This window comes from Typopeltis vanoorti, chromosome 7 (assembly GCF_054136105.1).
Source record: "Typopeltis vanoorti isolate ZY-2024b chromosome 7, IOZ_Tvanoo_1.0, whole genome shotgun sequence".
NCBI lineage: Eukaryota > Metazoa > Arthropoda > Arachnida > Uropygi > Thelyphonidae > Typopeltis > Typopeltis vanoorti.
The window spans coordinates 7,055,391-7,077,380 of NC_143555.1; the positions used below are offsets into that span (position 1 = coordinate 7,055,391).

At 35.5% G+C, this 21,990-nt stretch overlaps 1 protein-coding gene across 3 annotated transcripts in view; it reads right to left on the reverse strand.

The window, feature by feature from the left end:
- The window catches only part of LOC150104471 (E3 ubiquitin-protein ligase CHFR-like), a 232,383-nt gene that overhangs the window by 141,725 nt on the left and 68,668 nt on the right, over nt 1–21,990 (reverse strand). For all 3 annotated transcript variants that reach the window (XR_016548572.1, XM_090395650.1, XM_090395651.1), the window contains one exon: nt 6,795–6,872. Coding sequence is in view for 2 of the 3 variants with exons in the window: in XM_090395650.1 (XP_090251776.1) it covers nt 6,795–6,872 (78 nt within the window). In the remaining variant the exon portion in view is untranslated. The remainder of the gene's footprint in view (nt 1–6,794; nt 6,873–21,990) is intronic.

Below are 21,990 nucleotides of genomic sequence, written 5' to 3' on the forward strand. Positions count from 1 at the left end.
CCATGGCTGTCCCCTCTATTTGTTTGTAGAATTTTCCTTGCCAAACAAAATAGCCTGAGTTCATTGTTAACTGAAATAGGGCTGTGATATCGGGAGGAAATTTAGCTTGGATTAGCTCTAAGGATTCTTTGAGTGGGACATTTGTGAATAAGGAGGAGACATCAAAACTGACCAATATGTCATGTGTTTGAGTGCAAGGTTTTCTATGCTGGCTTTGAAGTGGGCTGAGTTTTTTTATGTGTGAAGGTGTATTGCCAGTATAGTGTGAGAGAGCTTTGGCCAAATGTTTAGCTAGTTTGTATGTGGGGGATACAAACTAGCCATCCACTATGGGACTTAATGGCACATTTTCCTTATGTATTTTTTGGAGTCCATAAATATGGGGGGGGGGGGGTATGGAGTTAAATGGTTTTAATTTGCTAGTGATTTCCACAGGCCAAGAAATGACCTTCTTAAGGAGCCTGTGAAGTTTTCTAATTTGTGAGTTGGTGGGATTGTACTTGATAGGAAGGTAAGTAGCCTGATCTAACAATAGAGCTTTCAGCTTACCTGTGTAATCCTTTTGGTTAAGCAATACTGTGGCGTTCCCTTTATCAGCTTTGGTGATTATTATTTTCTTGTTTTTCTTTAATTCTAGTAGAGATTTAACTTCCTTACTGGGCATGTTGGCTTTTGGTAATTTAGCTTTGGTCAAAACACAAGCCACATACAGTCTAATATCGTTGCTGACGTGGTTTGGAAGGTGTCGTATCCCACGTTCAATTCGTATCATAATATCTTCAGCAAATATTCTTCTGGGCGCAATGGCAAAGTTGTGGCCACGTGCGAGGGCATCAAGTGCTTCAGGTTTCACACTAAATGAAGAAAGGTTGACTACCGTTTCAGTAGGAAGTTGTGGTTTCGAGATTGATTTCTTTTTTAAATTTTCAAATTTTTTGATGTGTCAATCTCGTACTTTTTTAAATTCTTTCTCCGCTGCAGTGCACGAGATGTCGTATAAAATAGACAAAATTTCGTGGCTTAAGGTGCTTGAAAGGTCATCTTCGAGTGCCTGGATAGCTAAGTTAGCATCATTCAGGAAACGGCGAGTCGTAGCGATTTGTTCTCTGAACAAAGCTTGGCTGGTCAAATTCAAGCACCGTTTCTCTTCGCAAAAGGCTCTTCGTATTTATAACCTGCCAGCCAAGCTTTGCTCAGAGAACAAATCGCTTAACACGCAGGCTTTGTTGTGCCTGCGTGCACATGTCTTGTTCTTAAGTTCCTTAAAAATGGCAACGTGACATTGCCGAAATATTGAATTATATTAAAATTTATTTTAATGTATATCCTAGTTTACGTTGTAATTTCCTTAAATTATTTAGTAAAAATATAAAGTTTTTAGTTGTGTATTTTTTTTTTTTAGTTGTTTATTTGTGCATAATCAGATATCAGGTTGGGGAACATGATCTATATAAGAGAGTAGATCGTCGAATAACTTTTTTATAGAACAGTAGCTCACGTAGTAAAATAGGTTGAACACCACTGACATATGAAATGTTATTACTCTTTGGGCACTGGCAAACACGCCACAAAGCACAACAGATTCTTCACTTGAAACTAAACTGCATTGCTAGGTGTAGAAAGAATGCATCTGTTTCAGTAAATATTAGAAACTAATAATTAAAGAGAATCCTACATTTGATTGGGATGATTAAATTATGAAAAGGTGTAAATATGTGAGCGACATTAACTTGTTTCTAATTTCAATAAAAATTAGTGAGAAAAATAAGCAATTTCATAATTTTTTTTAAAAATAACAATAATAATATATCATAATGGAATATTTCACTGTTTAGCATAATCTTCTTCCTTTCAATGCATTACACACAACAGCCAAGTAGTTTGGTTTATTAGAAACCTAATTAATACTAGGGCTGTGCCAAATATTCGGTTCTGCTGTGGTATTCGGCCAATTTGGTGGGTTTTGCAAATATTCGACTTCAGCTAATCAGTATAAAGATTCGGTATTTGGCCTTGCGAAAGCAAAACTTTTCTGTTGCATGCATCATAACAAACGTAACAGATTGGAAAAAAGCTTCCTCTTATTTTGCACGACAGCACACCAAATCTCATGTTTAATATAGGTACTTTCTTTGATGTCTGTTTATATTTTAGCTTATATTATGAAGTTGTAAAATTGAAAACAGTATAATTTTAACCATGAATAATAATAATAAGCAATATTTGGAACTTTATGATTTATGTAAAGATTCAGATTTGCAAAATGTAAAATATGCAAATAAATATATCTTGGGATGTTAAAGGGAAAAAAAGTCAAGAACAACATCTATGATTAATCATGTAAAACACAAGCATATTGATGAATTTGTAAAGCAAAACAGTTGCCCAAAATAAGGGGAATAAAACTGTTGCATTGATCAAGTTCATTCACCCAAAAAATTGTCAGAGTGAGTGAGACGTGGTGGATGAGAATGACATCCTAACAGGAATACAGATGGAGGGGGGATATGATTTTTTTGTAAGGGCATAAAGGGAGGAAGAGTGCTGTTGATGGAAGGAGTTATGCCCAACCAAGTCAGAGATGCAAAGAGCAAATGGTTGCAGTGGTTTATGGTGTAAGGTAGAGATGCACAGGATGAAGTAAGGAATGAAGAGACAGAATTTAAAGAGACAGGGAAAAAAGAGATTGAATTTCTCGAGTTTTTGAGAGACAACTTTAGGCAGTACATAAGAGAAGACACGTGAGGATCAAGGAACTTGGATTTGATCTGCTCATCAGAGGATGTTATTATAAATAAGTTGTCAACTCTTCCTTCATTGCATAAAAGTGACTATGAAAAGATCACTTGGGTGCCCAAGTGATCATTTCATTTGGGCTACTACCACCCATGAGATGGCTGCAACTATATCATCAAATGAGAAATTGAATGGGAAGATCAATGCTACTTGTGCTCTACTCATGAACTATCTGACAGAAGCAATGTCTGAAGTTATTCCAAAGATCAGGAGATTAAATAAGATAGAGTTGAAATGGATGAATGAAGAGGTGAGACCTGCAATCTGGAAGAAGGCAGCATTATGGAGGAAGCACAAGATGAGGGGCAATAATCAGCTACATGAGGACTAACAAAGAGCCAAAGAAAGGGTAGCAAAAATGCAACAGATAATAAAATTTAAAAAAAAAAATTCCAGGGAATTCTTTTGATATATAACCAGTAGAAGAAAGAATGATTGTAGAAGGATGATACTGGCTGGAAAAAGTTGTAGAATGATATCCACTGTGGAGGATATAGCTGAGATATTAAATGAGAAATTCTAAGAAATATTTCATCCTGTTGAGTGAGACACCACGTAGAAAGTTCAGTGCATAGGGAAGGAGGCACTGATGGTGAATAGGCACTGAGTGAACTTTATGTGAATAAAGCTGTAAAGCTTGATGATATATCACTAAGCGTTTGGGGGGAATGTTCCAGGGAGATAACAACAGTATCAAATATTTTTTTTTAATATGAATGCTAGACTGAACAAAGTTCCAAAGGAGTGAAAGAGGGCAAAACAGCTCCACTTCATAAAGGAGATGATAAGACTAAAGTTTTGAATTACAGGCTGCTCACAAAGCCCATTTCAAACATTTGCTGTGATGTAGCTTATAGGTAGCTACTTTCCTTGATCAACTGCTATATATGTACAATACTAGTACGTGGAATATTACTTTCTCAGCATGCAAGATGTGCAGCTTCCCATTTGCTATATCTCTGTAAGGAAAGTATTTCCAGCCCTACATTTATCATCAGAATTGGTAGAATGAGTGCCCAGATTTTTAATAAATATTTTAGAAACATCCTCTATAAACTATTTTAGGTGCTGTGAAAACTCAAGAACTATCTTATACAGAAACTAGCAGACTAAACATTGACTATAATAAGTGTAGGAAGCAAAAGGTTTTCATTATTTACAGCAAATGGCCATAAGCTTATATGCAAAAAGAATTAGATACCTTGCATTTATTCTTTAAAAAAAAAAAAAAAAAAAAAGGAAGTGTATAGATAGATCTGAGACTGATTCAATTATCTACCATATAACATGAATGTTCTTTAATTCATATAATTTAGAGATTTCTGGTAAGAATTCTCTGCTGAATATTTCAAGAAATTAATCTTGAAAAAATTGTCAGTGCTACTGAGAAAAAAGAATATTTAGATATAAAACAAACAAAAGGACCACCTAATATATATATATATATATATATATATATACTCTCTCTATATAAAAAGATAAGTCGAAATTTGAAATGTTTTTATGTCACGTTTTTTGTCTTACCAGCCCGGAACTCGGGGAGTTGGGCACCACGACAGAGCCCCCCCTAGTGTGTGTGTGTGTCTGTATGAATGTATGTATATATATATATATATATATATATAGTTTTCATTGAATTACTGATACATATATCTTTAAAGGATGTACAGAGCACTAAATGAAAATTTAGTGCTATTATTGTATCATATTATATTACATTTTTAAATATCCTCCACCCACAAGAAAAGAAGTATTGCCATAAAAACTACCACTTTGGCTGAATTTACATGACAAGTTAAACCTGCATGAAAAAAAAATCTCTGAAAGTGCTGTATAAGAATGAAAACATTATCATGGGGCAATTTCCTTATTGATATCAGAAAGAAATAGGTTAAGTTTTTGAATACTTTAATTCTCTGATGTTATTTAAATAGTTTATATTAAATTTGAATTTTTTTAAAAATTAATTATGAACTCATTTAATTAGTTTAGTCATAATATATAGTAGAGGCATTATTCCCAGGATATTAATTTAACATAAAATTTAATATATAATACAATTATGCAACATGATTGCATTAAAAATGGAAATTAGCAGACAGATTAGCTCTAGATGCTGGGAGTATGCTCTTCAGTTGGCCAAACTGCAACATCTGACAATACCAGACATCTAGCAAATAAATTAATTTGTAAGCATCTAGTAAAGTAAGCCAGTAATAAAATCTTTATGTTACTGAAAAATGACAATTACATAAATATACATATATATTCACTTTACAAGGGCAAGAGAATTTGAACATTGAAGAGAACCAACTATAATCTCAAAGTTTTTTTATTGCTTCGATCCCTTGGAATAGCTATCAAACTTCATAGTAGTGTGTGACTGACAGAATAATGTAATCTTTGTTACCAGTTAGGTGGTCAACATTGCTACTTGATCATAATGGTCTACTAAAAACCCAAGCTTATTAGCAATGACTTACTAGTGTAACTCAGAGGAATTTTCTCTTGTGTCTGCAGTTAACCCTTTGCCTAATGGCATTTCTCATTAGTCTAATAATATTATCAAAGTAAACAAAGTAGAGCCATAATATGATAGATTGATAAAATAAAAATTTTTCCTTTATAAACATTTACTTTTGAATATATACTTCATTTTATAATATATATATATATACGAAGGCGGTCTGAAAAGTTCTTGGCCTCGACCATAGATGGCAATACCATCAGCAGCACGATTTCTTTTTTTTTTTTCTAAGTTGGTACATCTGTCATAAGCATCCATGTGAAATTGCAAGTCATTCTATCAAGTAGTTTGTTTTATACAGCCGTCTGAAGCAAAAGTGTTGTCTGTATCCCTTGAAATAGATAAAGTGTATCGTTCTAAAATTCTTTGTAAAAGAAGGTTTAATGACAAGAAATTCATTCGAAGTTCATAAATGTTTATGAGCACTCTTCTCCTTCCTTTTCGACAATTAACACATGAGCTGCCAAGTTTAAATGTGGCCATACCAGCCTTGAAGATGATCCACGTGAAGGACGTTCAAAAAGTGTACCAACCCAGAAATCATTGATCAAGTGCACGATATGGTATTGGATGACCAGTGAGTCAAAGTGCATGAAATTGCTGAGACTATTAGACATTTCAAAAGAATGTGTAGGATATATTTTGCATAAAGAATTGCAAATGAAAAAGCTTTGTGCAAAATGGGTGCTGCTTGCTCATAGCAGATCAAAAACACATCGATTTATTACTACAGATGAGACTGGGATTCATGATTACACACCAGAATCCAAAACAACAGTCAAAACAGTGGACAGAAGTCGGTTGTTCAGTGCCAAAGAAGACAAACTCAGTTCCACCAGCAGGAAAGGTAATGGTATCGGTGTTTTGCCTTTTGTTTTGGGATGCTAAAGGCATTTTGTTTATTAATTATCTTGAAAAGGGTAAAACAATAACCAGGGAATATTATTCTAATCTTTTGACCAGATTAGACAAAAAAATTTGTGAGAAAAGACCTGGTTTGTAGAAGGAAAAATATCTTTCATCAGGACAATGCACCTGTCCACAAAGGTGTTTTTGGGAATGGGAAAATTAAGGGATCTGCACTATGAATTGTTGGAACATCCACCCTATTCCCCAGATTTGGCTCCCTCTGACTTTTATCTCTTCCCAAAACTAAAACTCTTCCTCGTTGGTCAGCGTTTTTCTTCAAATCAAGAGGTGATTGCAGCGAGGGGTATTTTGCAGATCTTACTGAGAACCACTACAGGGACGGGATAATGGCACTGGAGCATCGCTGGAATAAATGTATTAGTCTTAAGGAAGATATTGGAAGATGTTGAAAAATAAAAATAATTTTGAAATTATAAATTCGTTTTTTCATTGTTAGGCCAAGAACTTTTCAGACCACCCTTGTGTGTGTGTATATATAAATATATAAAATTTAAACTTTTGAAGTTTATGTAATTTTGCTTAGGTATACTCTAGATACTTCCTATTTTTTCATCTCCTACTGTATTTTCAGAAAATGATGTTGGCTCTTCCAATTTTAGATTAATGGTATAACCAATATCTGAAAGTTTTTAAATAAAAAAAAATTAGAAAACACAAATTAAGCAACACTTGTAATTTAGCCTTATATCATTATCTTAAACTCCTCCCCCAACTATCAAATTTATCTCTATTCATTTTATGTACATCATGGAAAATAATTTTATGCACAAAAAATGAAAAAATTTTTTGAACATTTTCATGTACAAAATACAGTTTATGTACAACTGCGCCATAAAAGAATGTCAATTATGAGTAGAAGTGCTAAGGTACTTAATATGATTTCATATCTTGCCTTTTCATACCAGCTAGCATTTCAAGACTAACACCAATCATAAGCATTTATAGTATAACCCAATAGGGGTAACAAATTCAGAAATGCTTCAAGAAACTAATGTTTGAAAAATCTGAATCAGAAAGTTCTGACAATACCAGACTATACTAATATTAGGAAATACAGAATGTAAGTGGGTGACATATTCTAAGAAAATAAATAACGGAAGTCACTTATGTTGGAAATAAATATTTAATAAAAGCAAAATTTTTGGCCCAGTTTCAAGACCATTTTCAAATGAACAAAATATAATGGAATAACAACTAATAATTATTTCATGTGATATGATATCTACTGCAAGAGGAGAGCTCAAACTACATGTAACTAAAGAGAATTCTAGAAAAAGACACTGAAATTATTATTAGTTAATAAATTATTCCATGAAGAGTATTGAATAAGATAAACTTTCTCTATGATAAAACGTTTTCTTTCATTATTTGCTCAGAAAACTTCTACACTATTATGGATATAAGGCAGAAAATGTGGGAATATATATAACTGCATGGACTGAGACATCCTGCAAAGAACTTTTTACATATGGTATACACAGGATAGAAGTTATGCACACTCAAATCTCCACATTCTGGAAAATTGAGGAGGGAGAAAAAGAGAAGATAGAGGATTAAAAAAAAAAAAACTGCTAAAAGACAAATCAAGATAAGTGACAGGATATGTGTACATGGCCTATAAGAAATGCTGAGAATCTCATGAGGTTTCTCAGAACATGTTAAATCCTCACCTTACAGAAGTCTACCCCATAACTAGGTATCCATGGTATCTGGATACAAAACGATAGGATGCAAATTTGAGACCTAGCCAAGCAAAGTAATTCTGTGCTGGCTGAAAATAAACACACACAATCGTATATCAAAGTTCCTATTGATATACAGCAATCACTCGATTAATGCGCCTAATGCATTCTTTAAACCAGGTGCATTAATCGAAAATGCACTAATTGAATATAATGACCTATGGGAAAAAGTATATTCCTATCTCAAATTCCTTTTTTGACCCTTATTTTTTTTTTGTAAAAGAATTAGGGTGTATCTTACAGCCTAGTTAAAGGAAAACCATGAAGCTGAGAGACAATAAAGACATATTCAGAATATTAATTTATTATTCTACTTCTTAACAAAGAATTGAGCTAATATAGTTTAGCAGGCATTCTGTTTCTGTTTTTTTTTATACAACTGATGTTATGGCCCTATTGCCTCATTTACTACTAATGCAAATTTTACTGCCTCTCTCTTCATCAGGGTCAGCCTCTAAGCATTGCTGCTTAAAAATTTCGATTGTATGAAAAATATTTTCAAACTGTTTCTCTGAAATCTCTTTGGGCTTGTCAGTGATTAAATTTGCTCCATATTCTTCAGGATCTTCCTACTGTGCATCTAAATTTAACAGGTCGGAAATCACTCAATTTCTCAAAATGATATTTAATTAGATTCATTTGAAAAGCCTCTAAAATCATTTGCACAATGTGGAAGAATGTCCTTACAAATGGCTCTCATATTGCTCTCAGTAATTTCATTCAACTTTGCGACTTTATAACCAGGCTGAGATTTCTCTCATTTGGTCAGAAAAAGTCTTGGAAGGAATTCACTTCCAAAAAGGCCGGTTTCATCGACATTAAATATTTGTTGGCCACAATAGTCCCCACCCCCTTCTTTTCCACAATTTTCTTCAAATTCTTTGGATAATTTGCACCTACCTCCTTATTTGCACTTCCAGCTTCGCCTGTGATTAGAACATTATGTAGGCTATTTCTCTTTTTGAAACGCTCAAACCACCCAGCACTAGCATGGAATTCTTCTTTGCCATCATTGATAGCCGTTTGTTTCAAGGTTGCAAAGAGACTTAATGCTTTTGATTTAATAAGGTCAGTACTTAGCAGGATCTGTTTTTGGTTACAATCTTCGATCATTGTAGAAAGAAGTCTCTCTAATTCAATCATTATAATAACCTGGATTTTGAGTCGTCTGCATGCATGATTAACTTGAAGCAGCCTTACCTTTCTATTTGTATTCAGCAGCTTTGCCTGGATACGATTCTGTAACACTTATTGAATAACATAGATAAGTGCAATTTGGTCTCACTATTTCATCCATCTTGGCCAGTAGGGAGGTTAAAATTGTTCTTATAGTTGATTCACCCATTTTATGTTCTTGTCCTATTTTTGCTCTGGATTCACCTTGTGCATTTTTCTTTATTATTTCAAGTTTTTCTTCCAATGAGATTACTTTTCGAATTATTTTCATACTTCCACTTTTTTGCTCACTAATTCTTTTACTCATGATTAAAGGTTGGGAAAATACTTAAAAAACAATTGCAAAGGAGGCATGAGATATGATTGGTAAAATACTGTGTAATTAGCAGACATAAATTTTGGCATTAAATTTGGAACATAGTGTATATGGATAGTGTAGTATGCCATTAAAAAATAACTTTGTAAAATCGGTAACTAAATTATTCCGTCTTGATGAGTGATTTTTTTAAAATAGTTAGCCATAAAAAGTATAGACGGAATATTTATAAAATCTGTAACATTTATTTTTAAGATGTATATCATCATCATCATCATCAAATTCCTGCCATGTAACCTCAAGGGGTGTACAGGATATGATAGTACTACATGAAAAAAATTACATTATTATTAATTTCCTATCTACAATTTTCTTCCAAATCAGTCTGTTACTTGTCAAGACTCCAACATTATCAGATCTTATATTTCTATCGTCTAAAGCACTTTGTACCGTATCAATCCACCTATATCTTGGTCTTCCTCTGGGTCGTTTTGCTGCCAACCTGGCAGAGAACACTTGTTTTGCTAATCTTTCTTCGCCCATTCTGTTTAAGTGACCATTCCACCTGAGATTAGCTCTGCTAACGCATTCCTGGATGCTGACAATGTTAAGTATTTTCCTAACATCCTCGTTTTTAATATGATATTGCCATTGATGCCATCTGTTCACGCCTATAATCTTTCACAGGACTCTCATATCTGTGGTCTCTAGTCTTTGGTCAAGTGTTTTACTTCTGACCCAGCTCTCAGATCCATAAGTTAAAACTGGTTTGAACACTGTCTTGTATACAGCTAATTTAGTGTTCCGACTAATTTCTCTCTTATTCCATATGAATTTATTCAATTGACTTCCCACCATACCAGCTTTGCTGATTCTGTTGTCTATTTCTATATTTAATTTACCATCTTCATTAAAAATCATGCCTAAATAGCTGAAATGTTTTACTTGTTCCACAGGTTCTCCATTCACAACACAGTTGACATTTTCAATGATTCTGCCTATTTTCATTGTCTTTGTCTTTTTATTGCTGACTTCTTACCATATCTATCACAACAGCTATTCAATTTAGTCAGAGAATCTTGCAGACTTGTAGCAGATTTATTTAGAAGTATAACATCATCTGCATAAAGCAAAGAGCTGACATTAACATCTATTTTGATATCAGGTTTAATACCACTTTCCTTCATAATGTGATCCATATAGATAATGAATAACAGAGGGGATAATGTACATCCTTGTCTCACACCAGATTTAACATTAAACCATCTTCCTATACTTCCTTCAATTCTAACTGCTGACTTACAACTCAAATAAAGATTAAGTATTGCTTGATATAATGCCCCATTGACACCATATAACTGCAGCGTATTGAATAGCTTCTCTCTTGGCACCTTGTCATATACCTTTCCAGATCGACAAAACTTAAATACAGATCTTTGTTATATTCCCAAGCTTTCTCGACTATTTGTCGTAAAGTGAAGATCTGATCCTGACAGCCTCTATTTGGCCTGAATCCAGCTTGTTCTTCACCAAGCTTTTCTTCCACAATTCTTCTCAACTGTTTCTCAAGTATACTTGCATAGATCTTGCCAGGAACACTCAGTAGGGAAATACCTCTGTAATTCTCACATGCAGTTTTATTTCCCTTTTTATATATGGGTACTATGAGAGCTCTACTCCAATCATCGGGAATTCGTCCCTCTGTCCAGGCTTTCTGAACTATGCAGTGCAGCCACTGTAAGACTCTTATACCACCATACTTCAGCATTTCTGGTCGAATATCATCTACTCCTGCTGCCTTTCCACATTTCAAGCCTTTGATGGCTTTTTCTACTTCAAGTATGGATATGTATTCCTGACTGCATGCCTGGTCAGTGTTTTTACCACTGTGCTGTCATCACTGCTTGTTTCAATTAGCAGTTTTTCAAAGCAATTACTCCATACTTCAAGGATATCTTTTTCTCCCGTTTTCATGTCACCTTTATCATCTCTAATTCCTTTTACAGGACTCTTTCCTCCATTCTTAAGCTTCTTCAACAACCTCCAGAATATTTTGCCACCTTCTTGATATTTATTTTCTATATTCTTGCCAAAGTCCTCTCATCACTTTTGTTTAGCTAGTTTTACACAGTGTTTAGCATTCTTGCATTTGTCTCTATATTCTCTAAGAGCACAAGTTGACTTATTTGACAGGAACTTTTGGTATGCTTTCTTCTTTTCCTTCACTGCCTCTTTAACTTCCTGTGTCCACCAGGGAGTTCTGATTTTTTTATCCTTACAGACAACCTCACCACATGCCTCTCTGGCAGAATCAATCAATGTTTTCTTCAGAGTTTGCCACTGAATCTCCAAGGTTTGATTCCTGTTCTCAAACTTTCATTTTTTCTTCAATAATCTTTGTGTATTTTAGTCTACAGTTCACATCTGAGAACTGCTCACCTTTTATTCGCTTTAAAACTTTCTTACATGTTATTCTTTTCAATATGAAATTCAATTTTATCCTGCTCAAGACTAAATAGTGATCACTTTTCTTAATTAGACTTTTCTTATTCCTAGCCTCTTCTCTCCATATGAATTTGTGCACATTTTTATGTTGGAACATGGTGTTAGTAATAACCAATCCATGTCCTGAGCAGAAATCCAACAGATATTTGCCATTATTATTAGCTTTGCTCTTATCTCCAAATTTTCCCAAAATATTTTTGTATGTCTCACAATCATTTCCTACTCTGCTATTTAGATCCCCAACAAGGACCAACTTTTCATTTTTCATTGTGTCAGTTGCTTTTTTTAAAGCCTCAAAAAATTCCTCCACTTCTATCTTAGTAGAACCTTCTATGGGACCATAGGCACAAATAAGTCTCATTGTCCAGTTCCCCATTCTCATATTTGCCCACATTACTCTACTTGAGACTGACTGCCATTCAAGAAGATTAGCCTCGTATTTAGTGTTGAATACTATGGCTACTCCTTTTCCTTGATTGTCATTGCCTGAATATAACATTTTGTATTTATTGCTCAGAAAGATCTCACCAGTTTTGGTCTTTTTTGTTTCAGTCACCCCTATTATGTCAATCTGGTACTTATCCAATTCCTCAGCTAGCTCCATTTCTTTGCCATTCAGGCTTCGTACGTTGATAGTACCGATCTTTAACTCTGGTGATGTTGAGTTGGTGTTTATTTTCAGATTTGTTCCAGTAGCTGACTTTTCGCCCTGGTTCCCTGGTGAAAACAACGGGGGCCTTGTTTAACCGGGCGATGCCCCAGCCGGCATGAAATTTTGTGATGTTGTACCATCATTCTATATTTTGGTTTAACCAATAAGAATACAATTTGGTCGGCTAAATCCCAAATTGCCAGCCCATCCTCGTCCGTTCAGTATCCAAGTAGATACCCAACAGTGTGCACCACGAGAAGGTGAGGATTGGACATTAGGTCAGAAGCCCTGGTCAGTTCTCCGCATTCCTTTAAAGGCTATGTGGAGGTCTCCTCTCAGTTATACAGCTTTGACCCTTAAGCACCCCTAAGATGTATATAGGCACACTCATTGGATTTGGGTATAGAAAAAAAAATGACACACTAATCGGAGGTGCATTAATCGAGGGATTGCTGTACAGCAATTACAGAGTAATTTGAATAGGCTGGATGTTTGGACAAATGATAATGGCTATCAATTCAATATCAGTAAGTGCAAAGTTATGCACTTTGGTGTGATGAGATATCCAATGGCATATAAGATTCTGGAATTATGCTTGGAGTAACTGATGAGGCTACGTAAAAAGTTGAAGTTCAAAGATCATAAGGTAAAAACTGCAAATACTCAGAGAATAATTGCAATGTCAAAATGAATGCTGACATGCAAGGACATGGAAGTCATTTTGTCTCTTTAAAAGGATTTGATATAACTATATCTGGACTACTGTATGCAGATTTCATCTTCTGGGTTCCAAAGGGATAAAGGGGCTGTCGAAAGGCTGCAAAGAAGCATTAACAAGATGACAGTGAGATAAGATGGAAGTGGATTATGAGGATAGGCAGAGTATGTGGAATGCAGACAATAGCAGACAGGAAAAAGAGGAGTGACACGATAGAGGTTTATACGCTTTTGAGAGGGTGTAAAAATCTCACAATCGATTCATTTATGTTCGTTTTTTACAGTTTTATATATACTGAGTGAAAAATTCATTGGTGAGAAATACAATTTTGTTTGATAAGATAATCTAAAAGTATATATGTAATTTCTTTCCATTTACAATGCATTTGTATATGTTAGTATCACCAGAGCAAACATATGGTTAAAATGGTAACACAATACTTACTTTACTGTTCTCTTCTGTCTGGGGATGGGTTGAGTCTACCGTGTTTCCATAACTTCTAGGAGTCTCATTTTCTTGTGTGGCTGATGAGCTGCCTATAAGTTTGTAATCCGGAGTTGACCTTTATTGATGTTATCCATTTAGTTCTTGGTCTTCCTTTTTTTCTAATCTTGCATACAGAGTGAGGTTGGATTGCCTTTTCAGCTACCCAACCTTGACATGTCCATACCACTGAAGTTGTCTTTTGATCTTTTCTCTGTATAGGTCTTGTCTTACAGTTTCATTTGTTTTCTTTCCTGTCCATTTTGTTTTATTTATTTTTCTGAGACATTTCATCTCAAAAGTCTCCAGTTTTCGTATCTCTGTCTTCTTGAGTATCCAAGTTTCTGAAGCATAACATTGGGTATTATAACTGCATTATATACCATATTTTTTTGTGTATAAGGCAATACTTTTTTTCTAAAATTTTTAGACCAAAAATTGGGGATTGTCTTATACACGGGGGATAATCGGTTGAGAAACCTGCAGTTGCCATGGCAAAAACTGCGGTACCTTGTCTCCACGAACAGGCCTCTGCCAATCACTAGCCTTTGTTAATCTGTCGATTGATGTCATTAACAGCTGATTCTGAATAAACCAATCAGAACTCTGAAAGCATTCATATGTCTGCAACTCGTTGCCGGGTTAAGTTAATGCATTAACATTACAGACATTTTTATGGGCACAAGCCCATAAAAATGTCTGAAAATAAAAAACAATTGTCATATTCTTCAAAATTCAAGTTAAAAGTCATCAATTACACAAAAGAATATGGAAATAAAGCTTCAGAGACAGTTTGGACTTCCACCCACTGAGTGATTAGACAGTGAAGATGTTTAAAATATTAATTTCTTAATTTTGGGTTCGAAAAAGTACGGTTCGTCTTATACATAGAGGCGTCATACACGGAAAAATGCGATAATTTTATTTTTAGAGATTTTATTATTTTTCCAGATTTTACTTGGCTTATTAAATGATGACCATGCAGGTCGATATTTATGTTTAATAATGGTCATGGTATCTAAGTATTCTGTTATTACTATTCCTAAATAATTGAATTGTTTTACTTGTTCAATTGTTGATCGATTTAAGGAGAAGTTTATTTTTTCTTCGTTTTTTCCAATTACCAAGATTTTTATTTAGTCCATTTTTATGGTCATGCTGTATTCTTTAACCACAGTGTTTAAGTTTGGTTATTAGGTTCACCATTTTATCTTTTGTGTCTGCTATCATAACAATGTCATCTGTTTATTTTATGTTATTAAGGTTTATAACTCCTCTTTCTCCTTCCAAGGCTTGGAAGGAGAAAAAGGAAAAAAAAATAGATATTTTTGTGATGTTCCCAGTATAATTCTGCTAGTCTCTGTATTATGAAGATCTGATCCAATGTTGAGTGATTCTTTCTGAAGCCTGCTTGTTCTTCACTAAGAATGATCTCATATGTGGTCTTTATTCTGTTCTGTAATACTCTAATAATAATTTGTAAGCATAGCTGAGTAATGGTGATTGGTCTGCAATTTTCACAATTTTTCTTATCACCTTTCTTGTAAATTCATTCATCAAAATTCAATAAATTCATCAAAAGTTACATCACATTAATCCTTAACATATATGAACATAATAATAGACATATGTAAAATAATAAGACATAATACAGTAAAAAAAAAGAGAAACTCAAGAATAGGCTACAACTAAATCTAGGTTGATTATCCAGTCAGCTGCATTTGGTGCAGCATGGATGAAGTCTGACAGGTTTCGTTGTATGCAAGTTGAACACATTCTATTGTAACATGATTAATTGTCTGGCAGAGTGATCCACAGTCACACCTGGGTGAGGCAATCATGCCCCATTTGTAAAGGTGGTCTGCATATCTGCCATGATTGGTGCAGATTCGGTTAAGGGTAGACCAAGTTTTTCGAGGTAGGTCAAAACCCGAAAGCATCTGTGTCGTCATCATCATCAAATTCCTAACATATACCCTCAAGGGGTGTACAGGATATGATAGTACTACATGAAAAATTTACATCATTACTAACTTCCTATCTACAATTTTCCTCCAAATCAGTCTGTTACCTGTCAAGACTCCAATATTATCAGGTCTTCTAAGACACTTTTCTGTATCAATCCACCTATATCTTGTTCTTCCTCTGGGTCTTTTTCCTGCCAACCTGGCAGAGAACACTTGTTTTGCTAATCTTTCCCTTTTCTATTCTGCTTAAGTGACCATACCACCTGAGATTAGCTCTCTTAATGCATTCCTGGATACTGACAATATCAAGTTCTTTCCTAATATACTCATTTTTAATATGATATTGCTATTGATGCCATCTGTTCACGTCTCTAATCTTTCTGAGGACTCTCATATCTGCGGTCCCTAGTCTTTGGTGAAGTGTTTTACTTCTGACCCAGCTCTCAGATCCATAAGTTAAAACTGGTTTGAACACTGTCTTGTATACAGCTAATATAGTGTTCCGACTAATTTCTCTCTTATTCCATATGAATTTGTTCAATTGACTTCCTACCATACCAGCTTTGTTGATTCTGTTGTCTATTTCCATATTTCATTTACCATCTTCACTAAAATTTGTTCCTAAGTAGCTGAAATGTTTTACTTTTTCCACAGGTTCCCCATTTACAACAACATTTGACATTTTCAACAATTCTACCTATTTTCATTGTCTTTGTCTTTCTAATGCTGACTTTCATACCATATCTATTACAACAGTTATTCAATTTAGTCAGGGAATCTTGCAAACTTGTAGCGGATTTATTCAGAAGTATAACATCATCTGCATAAAGCAAAGAGCTGACATTAACATCTCCAATTTTGATATCAGGTTTAATACCACTTTCCTTCATAATGTGATTCATATACAGGGTGTTCGGGATAAATTTGACATATTTATAATTAATTATATTTTTCCGTAAGTTACATGTATTAACACACACTTCTCTTCATTTAAAAGTTTGGACCCTTCTTCATTCATATACAAGATGTCAGAAAGGATGAATAGCTGGAACCCACCTGAATCATGGAAGAGAATAACTTGTATCATGATGATTCGTGCCCGCCATCAAAATAAGGATATTACGACTGCTGCCCAATGCTCCCTGAATACAGTAAAAACAATCAGGCATGAACTAGAGACTTGCAATGGTGACTACGAGGATGTAGCAAGAAGAAAGATCCCTAGCAGACGATCTGATTGCGTTCGTACAGCAGAATTCCTCGCAAATCTGCAGGAACAGGTGTTGAAGAACCCTGGCATTGGAATTCGGGCTTTGTTCGTGGAGTTGCTAACTGTAGTCAAGCCCTGGATAACAAGGGTAGCCAATGGTAGGCCGTATGTATGGCAGCAGGATTCGGCCCCTTGCCACACCTCTGGGAAAAGTCAAAAATGGTTGTCTGAAAATTTCTACGACTTCACCAGTCCAAATGTTTGGCCTCCAAACTCCCCAGACCTTAACCCCATGGATTATTTTGTATGGGGCGCAGTTGAAAAAGACACCAATCGCACTTCCAGTAATACAAAAGCCCAGTTAATGGATAAAATTAAAACAGTTTTTGCAGCCCTTCCCAGGGAGACTGTAGCATCAGCTTGTTCGAGGTTCCGAAGCAGAATTGAAGCTGTGATCGATGCTAATGGTGGTTATTTTGAGTAAATCTTGTTGATAGTATTGTAATTAACTCTGCCTGTAATGTTTTTTTGTCAATTCATTAAATTTAATAGATACAAAGAAGATTTTCTTTTTCCTTACGAAACTGTCAAATTTATCCCGAACACCCTGTAGATAATGAATAACAGAGGGGATAATGTACATCCTTGTCTCACACCAGATTTTACATTAAACCAAAAGCTATATAACTGAGAGGAGACCTCCACATAGCCTTTAAAGGAATGCAGAGAACCGACCAGGGCTTCTGACCTAATGTCCAATCCTCACCTTCTCGTGGTGCACCCGGTTGGGTATCTACTTTGATACTGAACGAACGAGGATGGGCTGGCAATTTGGGATTTAGCCGACTAAATTGTATTCTTATTGGTTAATTTTGTCATGATGGTACAACATGACAAAATTTCATGCCAGCTTGGGCGTCGCCCGGTTAAACAAGGCCCCCGTTGTTTTTGCCAGGGAACCAGGGCGAACAGCGAAAAGTCATGGTACTGGAACAAATCTGTAAACAAACCCCAACTCAACATCACCAGAGTTAAAGATTGGTACTATCAACGCAAGAAGCCTGAATGGCAAAGAAATGGAGCTAGCTCAGGAATTAGATAAGTACCAGATCGACATAATAGGGATGACTGAAACAAAAAAGACCAAAACTGGTGAGATCTTTCTGAGTAATAAATACAAAATGTTATATTCAGGCAATGACAATCAAGGAAAAGAAGGAATAGCCATAGTATTCAACACAAAATACAAGGCTAATCTTCTTGAATGGCAGTCAGTCTCAAGTAGAGTAATGTGGGCAAATATGAGAATGGGGAACTGGACAATGAGACTTATTTGTGCCTATGGTCTCACAGAAGGTTCTACTAAGGTAGAAGTGGAAGAATTTTATGAGGCTTTAGAAAAAGCAACTGACACAATGAAAAAGGAAAAGTTGGTCCTTGTTGGGGATCTAAATAGCAGAGTAGGAAATGATTGTGAGACATACAAAAATATTTTGGGAAAATTTGGAGAAAAGAGCAAAGCTAATAATAATGGCAAATATCTGTTGGATTTCTGCTCAGGACATGGACTGGTTATTACTAACACCGTGTTCCAACATAAAAATGTGCACAAATTCACATGGAGAGAAGAGGCTAGGAATAAGAAAGTCTCATTGACTATGTTATTGTTGATAGTGATGTTTTCTCCCTGGTGCAGGACACCAGAGTGTACAGAGGATTTGAAATTGGAAGTGATAACTATTTAGTCTTGAGCAGGATAAAATTGAATTTCATACTGAAAAGAATAACATGTGAGAAAGTTTTAAAGCGAATAAAAGTTGAGCAGCTCTCAGATGTGAACTGTAGACTAAAATACACAAAGATTATTGAAGAAAAAATGAAAGAGTTTGAGAACAGGAATCAAACCTTGGAGATTCAGTGGCAAACTCTGAAGAAAACATTGATTGATTCTGCCAGAGAGGCATGTGGTGAGGTTGTGTGCAAGGATAAAAAAATCAGTACTCCCTGGTGGACACAGGAAGTTAAAGAGGCAGTGAAGGAAAAGAAGAAAGCATATCAAAAGTTCCTGGCAAATAAATCATCTTTTACTCTTACAGAATACAGAGACAAATGTAAGAAAGCTAAACAGTGTGTAAAACTAGCTAAACAAAAGTCATGGGAGGACTTTGGCAAGAATATAGAAAATAAATATCAAGAAGGTGACAAAATATTCTGGAGGTTGTTGAAGAAGCTTAGGAATGGAGGAAAGAGTGCTGTAAAAGGAGTTAGAGATGATAAAGGCGACATGAAAACAGGAGAAAAAGATATCCTTGAAGTATGGAGTAATTACTTTGAAAAACTGCTAAATGAAACAAGCAGTGATGACAGCACAGTGATAAAAAACACTGACCAGGCATGCAGTCAGGAATACATATCCATACTTGAAGTAGAAAAAGCCATCAAAGGCTTGAAATGTGGAAAGGCAGCAGGAGTAGATGATATTCGACCAGAAATGCTGAAGTATGGTGGTATAAAAGTCTTACAGAGGCTGCACTGCATAGTTCACAAAGCCTGCGGGACGAATTCCCGATGATTGGAGTAGAGCTCTCATAGTACCCATATATAAAAAAGGAAATAAAACTGCATGTGAGAATTACAGAGGTATTTCCCTACTGAGTGTTCCTGGCAAGATCTATGCAAATATACTTGAGCAACGGTTGAGAAGAATTGTGGAAGAAAAGCTTGGTGAAGAACAAGCTGGATTCAGGCCAAATAGAGGCTGTCAGGATCAGATCTTCACTTTACGACAAATAGTCGAGAAAGCATGGGAATATAACAAAGATCTGTATTTAAGTTTTGTCGATTTGGAAAAGGCATATGACAAAGTGCCAAGAGAGAAGCTATTCAATACGTTGCAGTTATATGGTGTCGATGGGGCATTATATCAAGCAATACTTAGTCTTTATTTGAGTTGTAAGTCAGCAGTTAGAATTGAAGGAAGTACAGGAAGATGGTTTAATGTTAAATCTGGTGTGAGACAAGGATGTACATTATCCCCTCTGTTATTGATTATCTATATGGATCACATTATGAAGGAATGTGGTATTAAACATGATATCAAAATTGGAGATGTTTATGTCAGCTCTTTGCTTTATGCGGATGATGTTATACTTCTAAATAAATCTGCTACAAGTCTGCAAGATTCTCTGACTAAATTGAATAGCTGTTGTAATAGATATGGTATGAAGGTCAGCAATAAAAAGACAAAGACAATGAAAATAGGCAGAATCATTGAAAATGTCAACTGTGTTGTGAATGGAGAACCTGTGGAACAAGTAAAACATTTCAGCTACTTAGGCACGATTTTTACTGAAGATGGTAAATTAAATATAGAAATAGACAACAGAATCAGCAAAGCTGGTATGGTGGGAAGTCAATTGAATAAATTCATATGAAATAAGAAAGAAATTAGTCGGAACACTAAATTAGCTGTATACAAGACAGTGTTCAAACCAGTTTTAACTTAAGGATCTGAGAGCTGGGTCAGAAGTAAAACACTTGACCAAATACTAGAGACTGCAGATATGAGAGTCCTGAGAAAGATTAGAGGCGTGAACAGATGGCATCGATGGCAATATCATATTAAAAATGAGGATATTAGGAAAGAACTTGACATTGTCAGCATCCAGGAATGTGTTAGCAGAGCTAATCTCAGGTGGTATGGTCACTTAAATAGAATGGGAGAGGAAAGATTAGCAAAACAAGTGTTCTCTGCCAGGTTGGCAGGAAAACGACCCAGAGGAAGACCAAGATATAGGTGGATTGATACGGTACAAAGTGCGTTAGACGATAGAAATATAAGATCTGATAATGTTGGAGTCTTGACAAGTAACAGACTGATTTGGAGGAAAACTGTAGATAGGAAGTTAGTAATGATGTAATTTTTTCATGTAGTACTGTCATATCCTGTACACCGCTTGAGGGTACATGGCAGGAATTTGATGATGATGATGTACATCCTTCAATTCTAACTGCCGACTTACAACTCAAATACGGACTAAGTATTGCTTGATATAATGCCCCACTGACACCATATATCTCGCGTATTGAATAGCTCCTCTCTTGGCACCTTGTCATATGCCTTTTCCAGATCGACAAAACTTAAATACAGATCTTTGTTATATTCCCATGCTTTCTCGGCTATTTGTCGTAAAGTGAAGATCTGATCCTGACAGCCTCTATTTGGACTGAATCCAGCTTGTTCTTTACCAAGCTTTTCTTCCACAATTCTTCTCAACGTTTCTCAAGTATACTTGCATAGATCTTGCCAGTAACAATCAAGTAGGGAAATTCTCACATTGTTTTATTTCCCTTTTTATATATGGTCACTATTAGAGCTCTACTCCAGTCATCGGGAATTCGTCCCTCTGTCCAGGTTTTCTGAACTATGCAGTACAGCCACTGTAAGACTCTTATACCACCATACTTCAGCATTTCTGGTCGAATATCATTTACTCCTGCTGCCTTTCCACATTTCAAGCCTTTGATGGCTTTTTCTACTTTAAGTACGGATATTTATTCCTGACTGTATGCCTGTTGAGTATTTTTTACCACGTGTTGGGTCCATTAATTCATGAAAGTCCCCTGTTGAAGTGTTACACCAGGACTCTTTCCTTCTCTTTCATGTTGAAACTTGTCTGAACAAGATTTTTCGCTGTTAAGATTGCAGGGTGCCTTGACTTTAGCATGTTTATTTCTAGGGATGGGATATCTTCGTGGATTGGAAGATTTCGGATTTCCATGATTTTGCTGTATTCATATAGAAGAAAGCTGGATCTGCAGATGTGTGTAGGTGGGATGTTGCTTAGCACTGGGAGCCAGTAGGTTGGAGTTGATTTCACTGTTCCAGAAATAAGGCCCATAGTGGTATTAAGCTGAGCACCAACCAAATACACATGGGTGCTGTTCAGCCTTAAGGGTGAACGGTAT